Source organism: Mobula hypostoma, chromosome 8 (assembly GCF_963921235.1).
Source record: "Mobula hypostoma chromosome 8, sMobHyp1.1, whole genome shotgun sequence".
Classification (NCBI taxonomy): domain Eukaryota; kingdom Metazoa; phylum Chordata; class Chondrichthyes; order Myliobatiformes; family Myliobatidae; genus Mobula; species Mobula hypostoma.
The window spans coordinates 88,472,916-88,495,911 of record NC_086104.1 but is presented as its reverse complement, the minus strand read 5'-3'; the positions used below and the strand labels follow the sequence as shown (position 1 = coordinate 88,495,911).

The 22,996-nt window shown below is 42.9% G+C and overlaps 1 protein-coding gene across 14 annotated transcripts in view; it reads right to left on the bottom strand.

The window, feature by feature from the left end:
• The window catches only part of syne1b (spectrin repeat containing, nuclear envelope 1b), a 504,374-nt gene that overhangs the window by 399,926 nt on the left and 81,452 nt on the right, over window positions 1-22,996 (bottom strand). For 10 of the 14 annotated variants that reach the window (XM_063056272.1, XM_063056279.1, XM_063056269.1 and 7 more), the window contains exons 3-8: window positions 20,797-20,892; window positions 18,252-18,335; window positions 11,607-11,627; window positions 8,110-8,202; window positions 7,822-8,000; window positions 4,070-4,266 (exon numbers count right to left, since the gene is read on the bottom strand). In XM_063056272.1, the coding sequence (XP_062912342.1) occupies window positions 4,070-4,266; window positions 7,822-8,000; window positions 8,110-8,202; window positions 11,607-11,627; window positions 18,252-18,335; window positions 20,797-20,892 (670 nt within the window). Of the gene's footprint in view, window positions 1-4,069; window positions 4,267-6,542; window positions 6,707-7,821; window positions 8,001-8,109; window positions 8,203-11,606; window positions 11,628-18,251; window positions 18,336-20,796; window positions 21,058-22,996 lie in introns of those variants that run through there. The other 4 variants (XM_063056284.1, XM_063056273.1, XM_063056268.1 and 1 more) reach the window with 3 other exon arrangements.

Sequence of the window (22,996 nt, the reverse complement as noted above, 5' to 3'; positions counted from 1 at the left end):
AATATAAAACAAAGAAAAAAAATCTAAGAAAAAACCATGAAAAAGGAAAAAAATTTATAACTCCCCCCAAAAAACTAATCTAAACAGAATTAATCAACTAAACTAAAAAAAAGACATGGGCTGTTATGTAATATCATAAAAAAGGAGGAAACCTTAGTGTCGACAACTCCGTTTCTCCCAACCAATATTACAAAGAAATAAAAGTTTGGAAAACATCAAATTACATCATATGAAAATGTTGAATAAATGGCCTCCAGGTCTTTTCAAATTTAATAGAGGGATCATAAACAACACTTGCAAATTTTTCCAAATTTAAACACAGCATAGTTTGAGACAACCAATGAAATGTGGTAGGAGGATTAATCTCTTTCCAATTTAGCAAAATGAATCTTCTCGCCATTAATGTAAGAAATGCAATCATCCAACGAGCTGAAGAGGTTAAATGATTTGATTCTATCATTGGTAACCCAAAAATAGCAGTAATTGGGTGAGGTTGTAAGTCAATATTCAAAGCAGTTGAATATTCTTATAATATACTTTTCAATACTTAATATTTAATCATCCTTCCTTGAAGCCAACAATGAGTCATTAAATGGTGCATTTCTCGATCAGGGGCCAGTCTTTTTCAAGTACAAGGTTAACAAGTCACCACCCACAGCTGAGGAGTAGCAGGAGGATGACATGCCCCTGGGGTGTGACACAAATCTTATGGCAGGACAGGGACTGAAAGCACATGGCTTTACTAATACCCAAAAGCACACAGATGGCATATGGCCTTTTCTCAATATCTCTTATTCTCTTACAGTTTCATAGAGTCATACAGCACAGAAACAGACCTTTTCTCCACCATTAAAGGCCAATTGGACAGGTGTATGGATGGGAAAGTTTTAGAGCAGTGGTTCCCAACTTGGGGTCCACGGATCCCTCGGCAAATATAGTAAATACGAAGACATGTAAAGTAAGAGACCGATGTCAGAGTACATCTCCACAGATCCCTAAGAAGGATCAGCCCAGACAGAAAAGTGGTTAAGAAGGCAAATGGGATACTTGCCTTTATTGACCAAGGAACAGAACATAAGAGCAGCAAGATCACGTTAGAACTTTACAAACCGCTGGCTTGGCCACAATTGTAGGGTCATGTATAGTTCAGTCATCGTGCAAATGGAAGGGCCTTCTACACACACTTTATGGAAGTGTTATGTTTTTGTGACCTGGCTGGTGGCGTAGTGGCATCAGCGTCAGACTTCGGGACGAAAGGTCCCAAGTTCGAATCCAGCTGGCTCCCCTGCACACTTTCCATCCGTGCTGGGTTATGAGCTGGTGATCTCTTTGGAAGCTCACCTGGCAGAAAGCAATGGCAAACCACTGCTGTAACTTGCCTCGCACGCGGTTCCCCACTACGTCAGAGAGGCATGGAGGGAAATCGTTCGCTAACCGGAGAAACTCCAGATGCGACGTACCTTTCCTTTCCTTTCCTATGTTTTGTAGAGTCAGACAGCATGGAGAAAGACACTTTGGTGCACTGGGACCAAGATGACCATCCACTTTCACCAACCCTGTTGTGTTGGCCCCACCTTCCCAAAAACATCCCTTTAACTCTACCACTCACCTGCCCACTAGGGGCAATTTACAGTGGCCAATTTACCACCCAGCTGCAGGTAATTGGAAACTGAGAAGGCAAATACCTGGAGGAAACCCACTTAGTCACAGCCAGAACACGCAAACTCTATACAGACTGTTCCAGGGGTCAGGATTAAATCTGAGAAATACACACAAAATGCTGGAGGAACTCAACAGGCCAGGCAGCATCTATGGGAAAGAGTAAGGTCAAAGTCTGAAGGACTGCTGAGGGGTCTTGGCCGGAATCCACTCTGACTGTACTCTTTTCCATAGATGCTGCCTGGTCTGCTGAGTTCTTCCAGTGTTCTGTGTGTGTTGCTTGGACTTCCAGCATCTGCAGATTTTCTCATGTTTGTGATATGATTAAATCTGGATTGCTGAGACTGTGAGGCAGCTGTTCTCCCAACTACATTATATAAGCTTGCCTGAGTTAGTACCAGAGTTGTAATGTGTTCTATTTCTTAATCTTCTACTTGAGTAAAATAATAAAGATAATTAGAAAACCTCCATCAGGGACAACAAAAATACATGACAATATCCAATAATAACTCCATGGAAGAGAACATTATAACACCCGACAGGATGAAGGCTCATTACTGAGGAGTGTTGCTGCACACAGGTCATGAAGACCTCCTGTTTCCAAAGCTGACAGAGCCTCAGCAAAAGTTCATTACAGAGATGACATGGGAGAAATCTGAACTAAATTCCAGGCAAGAGGAAATCAAAAACAGAAGATGCTGGAAGTATTCAGTACTTGAGACTAAATTTACTGGGAGGGTGGGGAACAGAATGAATGCTTCAGGTCAATGAGCTATCATCAGAATTGGAAAAAAAACCTTAGAAACGGAACAAGTCTTAAGTGTGGAGAATGCACGAGGGGCAGAGGGAATGCAGGAAAAGGTAGGTGATACTTTGGAGGGTGAAGACCAATTGAGGCAAGTACAGAACACTTTTATTCTTGTCCTAGTCTCACTCAACCACTCTACCTTTGGCCTCCTACACAGCTCCAACAAAGCCCAGTGTAAGCCTGAAGCTTAGCGCCTTCATCTTCCAAGGTGACACATGATACAGCTAATCAACCCTTCTATTCTTACACCTCACACTCCTACCCCTCAAGTCTTTTGTCTCCTCTGTCGTCTTCTGGGGTTTCAGATTTTGTTTACCTCCTCCAAACAGACCACTGCTGTGCTCGCTCAGCCAGCACCACCAACACCCAAGTCCTTCAGACTCTCCTGGTTTTCACTTTGTCAAAGACCTCTTTTGTTTTTCCCACTTTCTCTGCAACTTAAAACTTCCCATGTTCCTCAATGAATCATAATAGGCACAATGGGAAGGAGGCCAATTGGCCTTTATTGTCCATTCTGGCTCTATGTAAGATGATAGTTTCACTCCCCTTCCTCCTCCTCATAGCCTGTGAGTTCTCTCATTTCAGATACTTATCCAGTTCCCTTTTGAACATCAACTGAATCTGCCTCCAATATTACCCCTTGGAGAGAAAACCAGCCTATAACCTTCCCCACAGACAAATGGCTGGAACAACTCAGTATATCAGGCAGTCTATCATCAGATGTTCATCAGATCTCGTCAAAAGTCCTGATGAAGGGTCTCGGCCTAAAACATCAACTCTTTAGTACTCTCCATAGATGCTGTCTGACCTGCCAAGTTCCTCCAGCATTTTGTGTGTGTTATTCTGAATTTCCAGCATCTGCAGAATCTCTTGTGTTTATAATCGTCCTCATGTCTCTTTCCGTTGTTTTGCCCATCACCTTCATTCTTAGACCTCTGCCAGAAGGAGCAATTTCTATCTGCTCTGTCTCCATGAGTTTAACCACGTTGACCCCATCGTCTCAAAACCTCACCTGTTCCAAAAACAAAACTCAGCTTCACCACTGTCCCACACAACCAAAGCTCTTTGTTTCTAAAATCATTTCACTGATCCTCTTCTGCACCTTCCTAAAACGTAACATCTGCAACTGCACACATTACTCTGATAGGAGCCAAACTAATGTTTTATAAAGGCTCACCAATTAATTGTCAGGCACAGGAATTTCACTTCACTAGCACTTGAGCATTTTTTTTCTTGATTTTGTTGACTGAGCAAAGAACATTGGCCAGGACATAATAGCACAGCCCCCCTTCTTCAAATACTACAAAGGGTAGTATGATCCTCTATTATCAGGAGGACAGCAGCCAGAGCCTTGCTTAAAGTCCCATCAGAAAGACAAACCTTTCTGAAGTGTAGTAGTCTGCCAGGACTCATCTTTTTGAATAGTATTAAAGAATTGGAATTTCTGAGAGTTCAGCTCTGGCAAGGACAGAGAGCCATGTAGGATGATAATAGATTCCTACAGTGGGAGTCTCCGCTGAACTATCCACCACCAATAAAACAGATAAAATTACAAAATTACATCAGGAACTTGAACTCTAACGAATAACGATTGACAAGTACCTTCAGGGTCCAGGAGTCTTGGAATCCCGAGCTGAGTTTCAGCGATGCTGAAAGCACTTTCCAAGTTTTCCCTGTTTGACTGGTTCCTGATCCTTTCCAAGTCGGTCAAGTCGGGACGGATGGCGTGAATAACTGAATGAAAGGCAACACCACTCCTCCAGCTCGGACCAAAATCCTTCACTTCAATGCCTAAACGCCTTCACAGGAAAAAAGCAGAGGCTATAAATGCATTATGTAAAACAACAAGAAGAAAACCTGTGAAGATTGGGGCACTGGGCCTGAAGCAGAATAGAATATGGAGCTGCCTTAGGCTCCTCCCTGCCTTGCAGAGCAAATCAGTACAGCACGATTGACGCACACAATAGGACAAACTTCAAGAGGAACTCAGTGGACCAGACTGTATTTGTGGAGGGAAATGTTGACCTTTGCAGTTGAGACCCTTCATCTGGAGTTGGCTAGACTTTGTCCAGTCCAGATGAATGATCTTGGCCCAAGACATTGATTGTCCATTTCCCTCCACAGACGCAGCCTGACTCACTGAGATCCTCCAGCCATTGTGTTTTTTGCTCTAGGTCCCAGCACCTGCAGTCTCTTGCATCTCCACTGCTGATGTTGCATTCTGGTCTCTGGTAACCGACCCATTCTCGATCTAACCAACACGTTCTTGCAATGTGTGAACTCACCACATTTGGGTGCCACTCCACCTTGTTGCGGTCATCGCAGCGGGACGTGCACCACTAAAGGATTCTCATTCCCTGATTCCGTTTAGCCCACTGCTTCTTCCCTCTACACTTCTGACTGTGTGGCGAGACACAGCTCGGATGCTATCAATAAATTTGCCAATGACACCACTGTTGCTGGCAGAATCTCAGATGACGATGAGGAGGCGTACAGGAATGAGATAGATCAGCTGCTTCAGTGTTGCTGCAACTACAACTTTGTACGCAACGCTAACAAGACCAAGGAACTGATTGTGGACTTCAGGAAGGGGAAGTCGGGAGAACACATACCAGTCCGCACTGAAGGGGCAGCAGTGGAAAGCGTGAGCAGCCTCCTAGTTATCAACGTGGCAGAGGGTCCATCCTGGGCCCAACATTTTGATGCAGACGGCACACCAGGGGCTCCACACCATTAGCAGCTTTGAGGAGATTTGATACGTCACCAAAAGCTCTTGCAGATTTCTATAGATGTGCGGTGGAGAACATTCTGGCTGGTTGTATCAGTGCCTCGTATAGAGGCTCCAATGCTCAGGGCCACCAGAGACTGCAGACTCGGCCAGTTTCATCACAGACACAACCCTCCCCACCACCGAGGACAGCTTCAGGAGGCGGTATCCATTACTGAGAATGCTCACCATCTGGGACACGCCACCTTCTCATTACTAACATTAGGGAAAAAGCACTGGAGACTGAGGACCTATACTCAAACATCTTTTTCTCCTCCACTATCAGATCTCTAAATGGTCCATGAATCCATACACAGTGACTCATTATTCCTTTTTTTGTACTATTTATATATTTTTGAAATTTATATACATTTTATGTCTTTGCATTGTATTCTTCTGCCTACCTTCAACTGAATCTCCAAAATTAAAGAATCATCCTCTCTAAAGATTAACCATTGCAGCTCCTGCTCTTCACTTAGAGGACTATGCAAAAGTCTTTGGCACATATACTTAGTGTGGGTGCCTAACACTTTTGTACGGTGCTGAGGTGATTTTATGTATTGCACTGTACTGCTGCCTCAAAAAAGAAACAAATTTCATGCCATTTGTGAGTGATGGTAAACCTGTTTCTGATGTGGGTCTCCAAGAGTGGGAAAGAGGCAGGGAGAGAGGAATCATGATAGAGAAAAGGGGAAGGGAGAGGGAGGGAGTGGGAAGCACCAGGGAGACATTCTATAATGATCAATAAACCAATTGTTAGGAATTAAATAACCTTGCCTGGTGTGTGTCTGCACTCACCCTTGGGACTCCTTCTCTGCCACCTGTTCCACACCCCACCCAAGCACGCCACCCTCACCACTCCAAACATCATTCGCTGCGGCCATATTAACAAATTCGCTCTCCGCTCCACGTTGACAAATACAGGACTGTGCAAAGGTCTCAGGCACCCTAGCTATATATATATGTGCCCAAGACGTTTGCACAGTACTGTAACCATAGTTGCCAATGCATCACCAGTTCCATTCAGCATGAAATTCAAGTTTTTACCTGCAACATGTTGGCAATTAAGAAGAACTATTTAATGAAGCAGTTTCACTTTGGAGATAATCTCTGTATTAGCACAGGAATCAGACTATCAATGCTGAAGACCTGGTTTCGGTTTCCCCTCTTTATACTACCTGGCACTGTGGAATGATCCTCACACAATCTGCCCTCTGTATTCGTCTTGTGCACAATAGAAGATCCCACTTGTTTCCTCCCCCTATCATCTCTCAGCTTCTGTTGTTATTTCCAGTCTCCCCTCTTCACCTGAATCCATCTATCACCTGCCAACTCGTCCACCATCGATCGCTTCCCTCCAAGGTTTTATAATGGCTTATCTCCTCTGTATCTTTCAGTCCCGATGATGGTGTCAACCCAAAACATCAACTGTCCATTTCCTCCACAGATGCTGCCCGACCCACCAAATTTTTCCAGCTTTTTGTTTGTTGAGAGACGAGAAATGGCATAAGATTCTAGAATCTACAGCAGAATCTATTCAAGCTTTAATAGGTGACCCTGACAGGCTCCACGTTTGTCGATTAAAACTATATGGTTATTTATTTACACAGAAGACTAAAGTCACAGCAAGAAAGCAGAACAGGGCAATTGGCAAGAAGAGTGTTTCACATTAATCAGGATCAGCACAATGATGTGCCCTGTGAATCAAAGGGTCCAGTTTGTCTTACTTGTGGACATTTACCAGGGAGTTTGGATATTTGGCCAGAACCAAAGGCAGTCTTTGGAATAATTTCCCAACACTGAGGCATTCCAAAACGAATACCATCAGTCCTCTCAGATGGAGACAGAGTGGGGGAGTATAGCATTTACCCGCTTGAGCCTGTGGCACTGTTCAGTGGAATCATTATCTAACATCAGAAATTCTCCTTTACCCCACATCAGCAGCCATTTCTGTTAACTGAAGTAACCAGTCTCAGATTAGAATAGACAATCAGTCTAGCATCACTAACCATTGCAGGCATAGTTTTCACCTTTCACCGTGTTTTTAGTGCAGGTGGACTTCCTGCCTTTCCTAAGCTCCAGTCCAAGAACCTGTGCTCACAAATACAGATTCCCACAGGGCTCCACTACCGTGAGATGCTCATAGCCTGGTCAGATCTGTGTTTGACTACACAAAGAGTGACTCCTATCTTAATTCTGGTTGGAACCAAAATCTCCTCTTTTCCCTCTGGACAGAGCTGCAAGCAAGATGAAGATAACAGAAGCTTTAGAATGGTCAATTACTATACTGATAAGAGATGGTGCCATTTTCTTGATGGTGAAAGTGCTGAAAGTCCAGTCTCATTTCTACTGTATACAGCAAAAAGAGAGACGAACCATTCAGTTTACCATCTTATCTTCCTGTACACCCTAATTAGGACAAAGAGAGGAAAGGAGAACACTCCTGACTCCATGGCCTGAGTACCAGTGAGGCAGGACATGAGATAATGTTGAAAGAAGTAAACACAGAACAAACTTCAATACTGAATGATAAAAGCAAGCAACTGACTTTCATTTACTGCAACAGAACGACTGAGGTGGAACTCACTTTCCTGCAGTGTGGTGCACCCACTTCAGGAGAGCCTTCTTGGCATTTCCCTTGAAGTTGGTGACAACCTTTCTCTTGGACGGGGGGCTCCCAGTCTCAGAGTTGGCCACACTCTCCACAGACGAGGCACTGCTGGACAGCGACGAGAGCAGTGACAGGTTACAGGTAAGTTCTTCGATCTGCAGATTAGAAAACAAGCCAGTGAAAATGGGGGGTTGCAACGGGTTGCAAAGACTGGCATATAACTGTAACAAAAGGTATATTTAGAGTAGTATTGGGGGGGGTCACCTGGAAGTATAAAATGATGGTCCAAATCAAACCAAGGACAATGGACGGTCTTCCATCAACGATATCTGTAGAATTGATGTTGACCAGTTTAATCTGTAAGAAGAGTAAGGCACATTGTCAAAATAAGTTCCTAGTGCTACAAACCCCATGATTATTCATGCAGTTTAGTTCACAAACTCACACCGTCTTCTTGCTCAATCTTTTACTCACACCCAATCTTTCTTCACATACCAGTCAGTCAAGTGAAAGTAGATATTACATAGGTAGTCATTGTGGGGAGGAAACAAGGAAAGCTCATGTTCTTCTACAACAGCTTTCAAAACCATAGGCCATCCCAGATAAGTTCATAGCCAGACATAAATTGCCTGGCCTCGTAGATGAATGCAAAAGAATTCCTGGAACTATTTATAGACAACCAAGAGGGGTTCTGGTTGATACTTATTCCACAACAAACATTATCCAAACAGACCATCTGGCCATTACCACACTGTTGTTCGAACGATGTTGATGTGGTTAAAATGGCTGCAGTAATTCCAATACTGCAGCGAAGACCACAAATCACAAACATTTCATTGGCTGTAAACCAACTTCGGGTGGCTTCAAGGTCACCGGTTGTACTATATAACCATTCCTTGAATGAAATTTTATAAATTGACAAAGGCAATGTGAAATGCATTTCAGTTCAACATAATTCTTTCTCAACACCAAGTGACACAATATTCAATTTGACTAATTTGATATAAATCAATCAATGGAGTCAAAGGAAAAAAAACTTTTTAAATCAAACACATGATCTTCATTTATATTAAATTAAAATTTGTTTCTAAAATGCTGGAAACATTTTTTTTTCCCCAGAACTCCAGCTTTCAAGAACCTACTTCCCTTTTAACAGGGTAAAGCATGGAGATGAACCCAGAACACAGCTTCATGATGTCTGTCACAAATGTATTAAAATAATGAGCATGGTTGCTGTGAGTAGGAGGCTTGGATCCATTAATGGGAACTGCTGGCAGTACTCCTACAGCAGAATGATATTGAAGGAAGCTGTCTCTGTAATAGCATTCAGCAATAACAGACACACATTTCTACAGCACATTTAATACAGAAAAATATCCCAGTTCAGTCAACAGAGAAGCAATCAATGATGGCCTTGGTCCAAAAGAGGAGATTGTAACAGGAGAGGTCAAAACATTAGTCACAGAGGTGGGATTTAAGGAAAATTGTAATGGAAAAGATTGAGAGGAGAGGCAGAAGTGTTCGGGGAAGGAAATAGACAGTACCAGGAGGAGGTGATAAAAATTCATGTTGAGTTTCTAGGTACTGCACTGGTAAAAGCATTTTACATGGGAGAGTGACAGTGGCCAAGGGGAACTGGTTGCCGTCAAGGTGTGTAGGAATTGCCACCATGTTGTAGCATGCAGAGAAGGATTGGAAAAGAGTGGTCCATGGGAAATAGAGAGGGGAGGATATGGGCAGCACAGTGGCACAGACGGTGGAGCAGTTTCCTCACAGTCTGTAACGCAGGTTCAATCCTGATCTCGACTGCTGTCTGTGTGTGATAACCTCATCGCCTTTCTCCCAGATTCCAAAATGAATGTTAATTGGCCTCAATCTGTCCCTAATCTGTATGTACAGTGCCTTGAAAAAGTATTCAGCCCCCACAACTATCTTCATATTTTACTGTCTCATTTTCTAAATTTAAAATATTTTGAAGTAGGATTTTTTGAGCTAATCTACAAAACACTGTGCATCATGTCAAATCAAAAGAAAAATTCCAAAACCAGTCAACAATTTACTAAAAAATAAAAACTAAAATTGTAAGGCAGAAAAGATATTCATCCCCTTTGTATTTACTACACTAAGTTTCTTCCGGTGCAATATCATATATTACCTTATAAACTCACCCAATTTGTTGCTGTAGAAAATTGGAGGATCACCTGTTTTCAATGAATTCATGAAAATAAATACCGCCCTCCTCTGTAAGGTGCAAAAGTATGGTCAACAGACCAAACCAAAATGAAGACAAGTCAGGGAAATGATAATAGAGAAGCACAAATCTGGGGAAGGGTACAAGACCATCTCAAAGGCACTGAACATAACTCAGAGCTCAGTGCAGTCCATTGTGAAAAAGTGGAAAAAATATTAAAACACAGCCACACTGTCTAGGTCAGTCTGTCCCTCTAAACTTAGTCACCAGACAAGAATGGCATTTGTAATGGTGGCTACTGTCATGCCAAAAGTCACTCTGAATGAGCTGCAGAAGTCAGTGTCTGCAGCTGGAGATGAAGTCCATGGCTTCACAATTTCCAAGGCCTTGCACAAAATGGACATTTATGAAAGAGTGGCAAGGAAGAAGCCCTGGCTAAAAAAACACATACTCTTGCCTGTGAAGACCTTGCAAAGTGTCACTTAGAGGATACTGTAAAGATGTGGAAGGAGGTCTTGTGGTCAGATACAACTAAAGTGTAACTCTCTGGCCTCGACACCAAGCAATATGTGTGATGTAAATCTAATGACTGCACATCAGCCAGGCAACACTACTGTAAAGTATGGTGGAGGTAGCATCATACTAGAGGGATGCTTTTCAGCAGCAGGGATTGGAAATTGGGTCAGGGTTAATGAAAAGATGAATGTTTTTAAATACAGAGAGATCCTGGATTAAAAAACCTGCTAGCCTCTGCCAGAAAGCTTAAACTGGGAAGGAAGTTCATCTTTCAGCAGTACAACAAACTAAAGCACATAGCCAGAGCAACCATGGAGTGGCTTCAGATGAAGAAATTTGATGTCCTTGTGCAGCCCAGTCAGAGTCCTGATCTTAACCTGATCAAGCATCTCTGGCAAGACCTCAAGATTGCTGTCCACCATCGCTCCCCAACTAACCAGGTACAGCTTGAGCAATTTTGCAAGGAGGAATGGGAATCTTGCTCCATCACATTATGCAAAACTAATAGGACTTATCCAAGACTATCTGCTGTAATAGCTGCAAGAGGTGGTCCAACTAACTACTGCGCAAAGTGGGATAATACTTTTGAACTGCTGACATTTCAGTTTTTGATTTTTTTTAGTTTTTCATGCTTTACAACTTTCCCCGTTTTTTAGGCTGTAATGTGAAAAAAAAGGAGCATATGATTCACACATAAAAATTCTCAGTTAAATTGATCAAAATCCCTGGTTGTAATACTCATTTATGTGAAGTAAGGGTTGGGAACTGAATACTTTTTCAAGGCACTGTAGGTAGTAGAAACGGGGGTGAATTGATTGGAACATGTGGAACCAGAGGAGGATTAGTGTATTAACATGCCTGAAGGTCAACAAGGATTCCAGAGGCTGAGAGGCCTGATAACTCTGACTGTTTTGGGCAAAGGGCAGGAGAAGGAAATGAATTTCTTGACATTGTTCCACAGATGCAGAGTTTATAACCACAGAAAACAGAATAAACTGGAAATAGAACAATGTTAAGACAGGACAGAAGTGCACATGACGCCGAAATCACTGACCGGTGATCCTCTGTTCATGGACTGGTTAATGGCAGCATGAGAGAGAAATTAAAGAGAATTTGCATTCAGTTAGCCGCAACGTTCCATTCTTGGCTTGCAATAAGAGCACAACATGTCAACTGTTCCATCCAATTTTATTTTAATTATGTATAAGTCTAATGCCTTTAAGTGTCTTCTGAAATGGAATTATTGAGCTCCGCAGCAATTTTGACAATTGACAAGACAAGCCTTTCACTTTACAACAGCCAGCTCACCATTATTTTATTGCTTCCTGTCAGGGACATCAGTTCACAGACAGCTTTTTGTAGCATCACTCTGTGGATGCATTGAACTCAGATATTCATCTGCTTGCTCAAAATGCACTAACCTGAAGGAGACATTCTGCCCCTCATTCAGAATCAGACTTACTATCACTGACTGAGATGATATTAAGTTTGTTGTTTTGTGGCAGCAGTGCAGAGCAAAGATATAACGTTTCTCTAACTTCAAAAATCAACAAATAGTGAAAAACGAGGAAATAACAGCGTAAAGTTCATGGACCGTTCAGTAATCCAGTGGAGGGAAAGAAGCTGTTTCTGAATCATTAAATGTAGGCATGCAGGCGCCTGCAGCTTCTCTCTAAGAAGAAGGTATGAGCTCCTCATTGACCAATGTTCAGTTAGATTAGAGTTGAAATTTACCTCATTATTGTTGGTTCTTGATGTCCCTACTGGACAAAAAAAAACTCTTTCCTTCCCCATCCTGAAAATTCTCATTTATCCCTTGGAATTCTTATCCTTTCAGGAACCTGCTCAACTGTGTGAAAATATATTTACTTACTCCAGGTCTAAATGCCCCCTTCATAACCAATCCCCACGCACCCGCCCATCTGTTTATCCAATACTTCTGGTGTTTTAAACACATCTATCCTTCACACATCCTTCAGCCTTACAAACACAAGGGATTACAAGCCAAGTACATGCAACCTATCTTCAGACAGCTGAGTCTGAGTGGTCATATCAGAGTGATGATCTTAAGGCTTTAGCACTTTGAAGCTCCAGCAAAGAGAGGCTTCATGCAGGGAAAGCAAATGAAAGAGAAGCTCAAGTTTTTTTCCCCTTTCTTCTTTGTATCTTCTCATCTAGGACAGTAGAGATGCCAGGCAGGATAGTGAAAGGCTTCTCTTGTGGGATGTGGGAAGGAAGGGAGATCTCCAGTGTCCCTGACGACTATAACTATGAGAAGTGCATCCAACAAGCTGCATTAAGGAGTTGGAGCTGGAACTGGATGAACTTTGGATCATTGGGAGGCTGAGGGGGTGATAGAGAGGACGTATAGAGAGGTAGTTACACCCTAGGTGCAGGGCACAGGAAACCGGGTGACAGTCAGGAAGGGGAAATGGGGTTAAGGAGTCTGTGCAGAGTACCCCTGTGGCCATCCCCCTCACCAACAGGTATATCACTTTGGATACAGTTGTGGAGGGGTTGGGGGGTGTTAACTTAACAGAGGAAGGTCTCAGTGGCTGGGTCTCAGAAGGGAAGGGAAAGGAGCGTGCTGTGGTAATAGGGGATTTGTTACTTAGGGGAACAGACAGGAGGCTCTGAGGGCAAGAACGAGATTCCCAGATGGTCTGTTGCCTCCCGGGTGCCGGGGTCCAGGATATGTCAGATCAAGTTGGAGGGTGAACAGCCAGGTCATGGTCTATGTAGGCACCAATGACGTGGTTTGGATGAGCACAGAAGGAGTTAAAGGGCAGGACCTCCGGAGTTGTGATCTCAGGATTGCTACCCGTGCCACATGCTAATGAGGCCAGAACTAAGAAGATTATACAATATAATACATGGCTAAACAGTTGGTGTGGGGGGGGGGGGAGCGGGGAAGAGAGCATGAGGTTTTTGGATCATCGGGCTCTCTTCCAGGGAATGTGCAAGCTATACAGAAGGGACAATTTGCACCTGAACTGGGGCGGGGGGGGGGGCTAATATCCTAGCAGGATATTGCATGCTGGGGTTTAAACTAGAGTTGCAGGGAGATGGGAATCAGAGTGCCAGAACAGGTAGTGGAGAGGTTGTCCAGGCAGATGTCGATAAAACTTCCGACAAAGTTAGGCTGAGTGTGGTGCGACAACATCGAAAAGGGTAAACAGAGTGCTGAAGGTGTTATGTTTGAATGTCCACAGTACACAGAAGAAGGGAGAGGAACATGCAGCACAGTTACAGGTTGGCATGCATGATGTTGTGGGCGTCACTGAATCATGGCTGAAAGAAGATTATAGCTGGGAGCTTAATGTCCGTTGATACACATTGTATCAAAAGGACAGGCAGCAAGGCTGCAGCATCACTCTGTTGGTAAAAAATAAAATCAGATCATTAGAAAGAGGTGACATCGGGTCAGAAGGTGTTGAATCATTGTGGATAGATCTAAGGAACTGCAAGGGTAAAAGGACCCTGATGGGAGTTGTATACAGACCCACAAACTGTAGTTAGGATGTGGTCTACAAATTACAATGGGAGACAGATAATGCATACCAAAAGAGTAATGTTACAATAGTCACGGAAGGCTTCAGGAGGGAGAGTTTCTTGAGTGCCGACGAGATGGCTTTTTAGAGCAGTTTGTGGTTGAGCCCACTAGGGGACCAGCTATTCTGGCTATTCTGGATTGGGTGTTGCACAATGAACCGGAATTGATTAGACAACTTAAGGTAAAAGAACCTTTAGAGGCAAGTGAGGGGGTGGGGGAGTGGGGGGGGGGGAGAGAGATGAAAAGAGGGAGACAGAGAATGGGCGGGAGGAGGGAAACGGGGAGGCAGAGATAGAGAAAACATGAGGTAAGTGAGTGAGGAAGTGAAAAGCCTGTCAAGTGTTTGTTAAGGATACAATGAAATTATTTCAAGTCATACTATTTTCTGTCTAATTATGTACCAGGGAATAGGATGCATCTAAGGGAAAGAGGCTGTTATTTGAAAAGGCTGTGTTTCTTTAAGGATCACATTCAGTGTAAATGTGACCTGTGAGAGGCTCCACCTACTTTTGTTTTCTCCTCTGGCATGAGGGTAAAAGCTTCATTTCAATGTGGAAACTAACTTTTCTTCAATTACCTGCAAAGGTTCCCAAAGAAAGCACCAGCATAAATTTGTACCACATGCCGGTTTGGTGCATCTCGTAATTTAAAGCTGTTGTGTTTTAATTAATAACATTTGTTAATATTTGACTTAAAGTCTGAGTAAGGATTTTGAAGTTACAAAGAATGAATACACTCTGACTATGACAAATTAACCCTTTGGTCTCCAAAGCAGAACCACAGGTGATTTAGAGTTTCTCAAAAACTTGGCAATCATAGAGTCAGAATCATAGAATAGAACAGCATAGAAAATAAACACTTTCTCCCCACCTTATCCAATACTGACTGTGATGCCTATCAACACTAGTCCTATTGCCTACATTTGATCAGTATCACCCTAGCCTTCCCTATCCAAGTACCACTCGAGATGCTTTTAAAAACCTCCACCATTTCCTCTGGCACCTTATTCCATATACTCACCACCCTCTGTGGGAAAAGTTTATCACACAGATCTCCCTAAGTTTCTCCTCTTTCCCTGCTCTGGGGAAGAAAAGACTAATTATCTCCTCTCTATCTATGCACCTCATGATTTTATAAACTTCTATAAGGTCACCCCTTAATTTCCTATATTCCAGTGAAAATAAACCCAACTTATTCAATCTCTCCTTAGAACTAAAGCCCTCCATGACTTGGGATGAGTAAGAACAAAGAAAGAGGCAAAAGTTTGTGAATAAAATTATATTGTATTAAATAAGTTTAAGGTTTTGTATACAAGCTTAAACACATTTGGTGTTGGCCTTTGATGTTAAACACATTTGGTGTTTACCAAAATAAAATACCAAGGAGAATTTTTTCCTAAGCCTAAGGCAATGATCAAATCTTGATTTTAATTTAAAATGAGAACTTAATGCAGAGAATGAAAAATGGGAACTTGGTTAAGATCTGTCAGGCAAGCTATGTTCAGATTTGAGATTCGGAAATTAGAAAATAACTAACTGTGCACTATACTGTGATGCGTCTGGGACTCGTGTTTTGCTGTTGTTCTTCTCTGTGCCTTATGGCACATAGGGCGGCAACCTTTTCCCGTTTCCTTAGCACTTGTCTGTTTTTTTACAAGGCCAAGTTGTTAGCTCAACACTCAACTGGATTTGAACCTGGGACCACTCACCTCAAAGGCCGGTGCAGATGCCTCTACACCATCAGCCGGCTACCTGGGACTTTGCTAGGATTTAAAGTAATCAAACAAGAACATGCTCCTAACCTGATCTTGGAAAAGTCTTCCCAAAGCTCCTGAATAAGATGCAATAGTAATTTCAATCGTACATTCTCAATCACAAACAGGGAAGTAATACCCCCAAAGAGGATGTTTTCCAAAGTTGTTCTTGAATGGGGTTAAGCTACGTGGGTATAACTCACCAGAACATATTAGTTTAGTTTTGATGTTAAAGTCAAAAACTATAGGAAATTAAGTAACTACTTTCCCTCTGATAATTGTGTCCACTCTCTGATCATTTTAAGGGAAATGTCTTTGATAACCTTCCCAATGCCTGAAACATGGAGAGACAAGCCTAGGTCCACAGTTTGAGTTGGAGTTCAGCTGAAATCCAAAGGTCAGACTACATCAGATGATGCATATCGCATGATCCTAAGATACCTCAGTGTGTGCACAGATGTGATTGATTGTGAGTGAGACAAGACGACCGGAACACATGTTAAATTTTCACTGAAGAACCGGTAATGCACAGTTACCTGACAACTGCACATTGTGAAGTGGTTAATGCGGTACAGGAGAGATAAACAGATTTTGAAATGATCAAGACTGAAACTATACATGTTCTGATGTTTCGTTAAGGACCTTTAGTTCTGTAATTAATTCCGGAAATACTGGAAGTTAACTTTGCTCGAGAGATGTTTCTATGCTGGTTCAATTGGTTGTCTGTTTATTATTTACTGCAGATTGCAAAACAAAAATGAACTGTACCAAACCTTAATAGCTCTTAAACTGGTGGAGACAAAGGAATATGAGCAACTGATCACAAGACTGGTGGTCTGCAGGAAGAATGTGCTAGAATTATGTAAATAATCTGTGTGAGGAAGGTAATGCCAGCAATAGCCACTGTGAAGTGCTAATCTGGACGGAGCTAAAAAAGCCACCTGCTGTCTTCAATGGCTGCGATGTGTTTGAGTACTATGAAAACCATTAGTGGACATTGGTTGAGGGTTAAAGCTAACCTCATGGAAGATGAGTTTGTAGGCTGTGGAGTCAGTTCAGTATTGAGGTGAGTGAAGCTATCCAGGTTGAGGAGTAATTACTGTTCCTTAACCTGGTGGTGTGGCACCTAAGGTGCCTTCCCAATGGCAGGAAAAGAACAGACCAAGTACCTTACCACAGTCTCCAGAAACCTAGGGCTGTAAGGAGTGTGTCATCTATCGCCTGTTATTGAGCGTAGAATTTTGTACTCTGACTCTTTCATGCAAACTACCAGATATTGAGGCCTTGGAGAAGGTGCAGAAGAGGTTTACTGGGGTGCCGCCTGGTTTAGAGGACATCGTCTATCATGAGAGGCTGGACAAACTTGGGTTGTTTTCTCTGGGCGGCAGCGGCTGAGGGGAGATCCGATGTTGGTTTATAAGGTTAAGAGAGGCAGAAGGCAGGGAGTATCTTTTTCCCAGGGTAGAATTGTCTAACACATGCATTGACGGTGAGAGGGGGGTGGGTTCAAAGGGATGTGAGGAGTTAGTTTTTACTCAGACAGTGGTCGATGTCTGGAAAGCGCTGACTGGTATGGTGGTAGAGACAAATACATTAGAGGCATTTAAGAGATGTTTAGATAAGCACATGAATATGAGGGAGATGGAAAGATATGGACATTGTGTAGGTAGGAGGGATTTGATTTACTTTTTAGCTGGCTTGGCACAACTGTGTGGGCCGGAGGGCCTGTTCTTGTTCCGTACTGTTCTATGTTCTATGTAAGTACTATTGGAGTAATACACCACATTAAAATGGGCATCATTTTTCACACGCAGGCTTAGGCATTTAGTAACAAGTCACTGTTCTAAGAGGCATCAACAACCCTGGCCGTGATCTCATCGCGACGAGGCCGAGGAAACAGCAGATGACAGCCTACCTCCTGGTCTCTCTGTCTTCACCACAGCTATCAAGGCTAACTGCAGCACCAACATCAACTCCACCACACACCGGGAACTGAACCTGTGAGCTTAGAGCCGTTTGGCTTCTTAGAAAACCAAGCAGATACTTGTACAGCATCTGGTTATTGGGGAAAGCCAGCAAACTATGCATTCCAAGCCCCAGCGCTGCAAGATGTCATCGCAGCGCAAGCAGAAGGCCCGAGATGTGGCCATCAATTAGAATCTCCAGACGTGCAGATTATCAGAGAATTACTAAAGAAACTCATAACACTTGACATACTAACAGATCCATTTGCTTCTACAAAACTACATTCAAACCCCTTCTGTGGAATACATCTGGTTTGCCTGAGAATTTCCCTTAACCTTGGAAGTGTCTACAATAACTAAAACACCATTACAAAGATTTCACACCAATGTAATAGTCCAACGAGACACAAAAGGGATGGTCACACTTACCCGCCTGCCCTCCAGAAACTGCAGAGCTCTTCCAATGTTGTTCACCCAGTGAATGCGTTTTAACTTTCGACCTTGTTCAACGGGCTGCCAAAATGGAACGGAAGTTAATTGTAACAATAATTCTTTCTCCATAAATTGCAAAGTGCAATTGAGATATTTTGGTAAGCAATTTCAGAGGTTTCTCCACCCCCTACAAGTTACAGCAGTGTCAAATTGCAGTTCTCCATGACACAGCAATTCACCAATCATCTCATGAAGTAGCGTTGGCTTCACTAGGCCCTTCTACCATCAGCATGCTGCGAGTGCAATCAACCAGCGATTAAGCCCAGTCTGCACACGTGCACCAGGGCCATACAGCAGAGGATGGTATGTTGTGACTTCCAAACCTCTCTGCTAGCTGGATGTGACAGAAGACTGTCCTTATGCAGGGACAGGTGTAACACTTATAATCCAGTGATGCCAAATATCATAACCCAGGGAAAAAAATCCAGCTGACCAACAGAGAGTGTGTCACCTCAACCTTTCATAACTTGTGGATTTATCAATCAAAAGGACAAGGGCAGGAGATGCAGATAAAACTACCATCACCAAACTTCCCTTCAAGTTACACTGCATCCCAGCTTGGGTATTTCTAAACGTCAATAATCCTTGCACTCCCTATCCAACAATATTCTGGAAACTCCTTCATCAGGTACAATGGTGTGGTCCAAGGCAATGGCTTTCCACTTTCTTTTCAAGTAGATAGTAAACATTGGCCCAGATTCCATGAAGAATCTTTAAAAAAGCTGGATGCTACAAAACAAAGAGGCTGTGACTCCAAGATCTTCCTTTGCCTTGGCAACAATCCTACTGGACCTCCGCTCAATATCAACCTGTTTCCCCAAAACTACAATGTTCTCCCTTTTAAGATGGATTCATCCTCGGACACTAATGAGGTCATCAGTAGGACATCATTGGATCTCTTCTCTCATTCTCTCACCATCCTTCCTCTCCTACTCCTGACTGGGTTCCAGCTTACAATGAACCAGGTGCCTCATTGAGCATCCACTGTTTGCATGAGAGCTCAGAGGATGAGTGTCCAATGGTCACCATGTCTAATGTCCTCACAAGTATTTCCAATGCTGATTATTGAAAGGCTTGCAGGAATTGCAATTTCTGCAAAGCTTGATGCAATTTTAAAAAGTTTGCAGATTTAGAGAGACCAAGGGGCTTCCACATTGGACACATGATAATGACGACACAATTTCACTCTGCTGTCAAAATAAACAAATGGGATTCGATAACTTTCTAAAAAGATGCAAAAGGAAGAAAGTCATCCCCAAAGCTTTATAAATCACTGATTAGGGCATTAGATGGAGGATTATATTTAATTCGCAGCATCGTACTCTAGGAAGGTGTCAGTGTCTTGGAGAAAATACAGATGGTATTTACTGAATTCTTTTTATTTTTATTTTATTGAGACACAGTGTGGAGTAGGCTCTTCTGGCCTTTCAAGCCATGCCTGCCAGCAGCCGCCAGTTTAACCCTAGCCTATTCACTGGACAATTTACAACGACCAACCGGTACGCCTTTGGACTGTGGGAGGAAACTGGAGGACCCGGAGGAAACCCACGCGGTGACGGGGAGAACGTACAAAACTCCTTACAGTCAGCGACAGGAATTGGAACCCGGGCCGCTGGTGCTGTAAAACGTTGTGCCCACCACTACGCTACTGTGCGGCCCTGTGCCAGAGTTGCAAGAATCCCAGGTACACGGAGAGATTCGAGGAACCTGGGATATTTCCCCTGACAGAAGGAAAGGTTGAGAGGAGAACATTTTTAAAAGGGTTGAAGGTTTGGAAAGGTATTCAGGACTTCTACTCGCAGGATGATCGGCAAGCCACAGACACATACTGTAGCTCAGACAAATGAGAAAGAAATGTAACGGGCTGAAGAAAAATGTTAAGTTTGCAGGGTGAGTTGGGAATGTATTTACTGAAGGGATAGTGAAATTATATTAAATACTACATTTCAAAAGAAAGGTTGGATACATACTTGAAAGGGGAAAAAGAACTGAAGAAAGAGAAACGAAGCAAATAGCCTCCAACTACGGTATAAAATGTTACATTCCTAAAACTCTACATTTGAAGGTGGGGATGCCACGATTTATTTTAATGCCTGTACCATAATCTCAGCTTGCCTCAACTGCTGCAGTATTGTTTAGAATGTGTACTGAGAAGAGATCACCTGCTTTTTATGTTTATAATGTGCATTGTGGAGAGCTCTCTGGCGTCACACACAAAGTGCCGGGGGAACTCAGCAGGCCAGGCAGCATCAATGGGGAAAAGAACAGTACAGTCGACATTTCGGGCCAAGATCCTTCAGCAGGACTCTCTTCCATTGAAGCTGCCTGGCCTGTTGAGTTCCTCCAGCATTTTGTGTGTGTTGCTTAGACTTCCAGCATCTGCAGATTCACTTTCGTTTGAGATCACTGGCTTTTCGTTTGTCATGTGTTTTGAGGAGAGATCACTGGCTTTTTTTGCTGAATTAAAAGGAGAAAAACATACCAGTTTCTGTCCAGATAGAACCTCCAACAAAGCGAGTAACATCACTCCATCCTTGATATCTTCAAAGAGATCATTAACTATAATCGGAGGGTTACGCTGAAACAGAAGAGAGATAAAAACACTTAATCCATTGAAGATTTGTACTGTAATGATTCTACAGCTGGAACATATAATCATACCCTTGCAGCAACAAAGATCACAGCGTACAAATGTAATTGTCATTGAGAAATTGCAATCTGATGTCTGAATTTTGAGATTCATTTGGTGGATACTCTGGAGGAGAAATTCATTCAAGATGAATGTACAAGTAGCATAGAGTACACTCACACACATTTAATAGGAACATCTAAGACAAATCGTTCTTCCTTTCTCCTGAGCAAAGGCAAATCATCTTCAAAGTACCTATAAATTGAACAAGCTCTGAGTCTTACAGCAGAGATACAAGCCTTTAAGGCCACTAGGTCTGTGCCAATGCTCAAGCACAGACCAATTTAACACTAATTCCATCTCATTCGTGTGCAATTAGATCCTCAATTTCTTCACTTGTAGGCCCCAGTCAGTTCAGATTGGCAAAAACCTGCACAATCTCCATCAGCACAAGAGCACTGCAGGGATGTGTGCTTAACGGGAGGAGAGAGAAGCAGACCTCCAGTGAAAAATGATATTGTATCCATTAAATAGGAGCCGTGGACAATCCTGATTTGACGGAGAGGGACATGAAAGCACAGAGGAACATCTGGAAAAATTTCTGAAACGCTCATTTGCTGCTGTCGTTACTGCGTGGTCGGGAATCTTCCGGAGGGAAGGCCTCAAAATCCCCGGCTTTGCCTGCTTTTGGCGACCAAGAAGGAGGTCGAATCGTTTGGATAGAGAGATGGCGCTCAGTATTCAAGTCGGAGAGCTGATCAGAGCTCGAAGTTTTCGGATGACTCAGAGTCGGACCGTGGTCGGCTATGGCAGGGAGAGTTTTTCTTCTTTCTCCCGTCTGCGTGAGATGTGGGACATTTGAGAGACTTTGAACTTTTACTGTGCTCATGGACTTCTTCATCAAGTTATGGTATTGTTGCATTGTTGTAACTATATGTTATAATTATATGGTTTTTGTTAGTTTTTCAGTCTTGGTCTGTCCTGTGTTTCTGTGATACCACACCGGAGGAATATTGTATCATTTCTTAATGCATGCATTACTAAATGACAATAAAAGAGGGCTGCGCGTCTTCATAATCTAACCCTCGCTCTGCTCGCTTTACTCCTATGACTGTGCGGCTAGGCTCAGATCCAACACCACATACAAGTTTGCTGATGACTCCACTGTTGTGGGCTGTATCAAGAGTGTTGATGAATCAGCATACAGGAGGGAGATTGAAAATTTGGCTGTGTGGTGTAATAACAACAACCTCACTCAATGTCAATAAGACCAAGGAACTGATTGTGGACTTCAGGAGAGGGAAACCAGAGGTCCATAAGCCAGTAATCATCGGAGGATTAGAGGTAGAGAGGGTCAGAAACTTTAAATTCCTGGGTGTGACTATCTCAGAGGACCTGTCCCCCATCATATAATTACAATTGCAAAGAAAGCATGACAGCACTTCTACTTCCTCAGGGGTCTGCGGAGATTTGGCATGTCATCAAAACTCTTGGCAAACATATATGGTGGAAAGTGTGCTTACTAGCTGCATTACAGCCTGGTATGGGAACACCAACGCCTTTGAAATCCTATAAAAGGTAGTGGATTCAGCCCAGTACATCACAGGTAAAGCCCTCCCAACCACTGAGCACATCTACATGAAACATTGCCATGGAAAAGCAGCAACCATCACAGAGCCTCACCACCCAGGCCATGCTCTTTTCTCACTGCTGCCATCAGATACAAGGTACAGAAGGCTCAAGACTCACACCACCAGGTTCAAAAACTGTTACTACCCCTCAACCATCAGGCTCTTGAACAAAAGGGGATAGCAACACTCAATTTAGGACTCTGTTACTTTGTTATTTCATACTCGTTATTTATTGCTATTTATTTATATCTGCATTTGCACAGTTTGCTTACAGCTCCTGATGGTTACAGTTTACAGATTCCGCTTACAGTTACTATTCTATAGATTTGCTAAGTATGTCCACAGAAAAAGAATCTCAGGGTTGTATGTGGTGACATGTATGTCATCATCATCATCAGGTGCCATGCCCAGTTTGAGCTTTC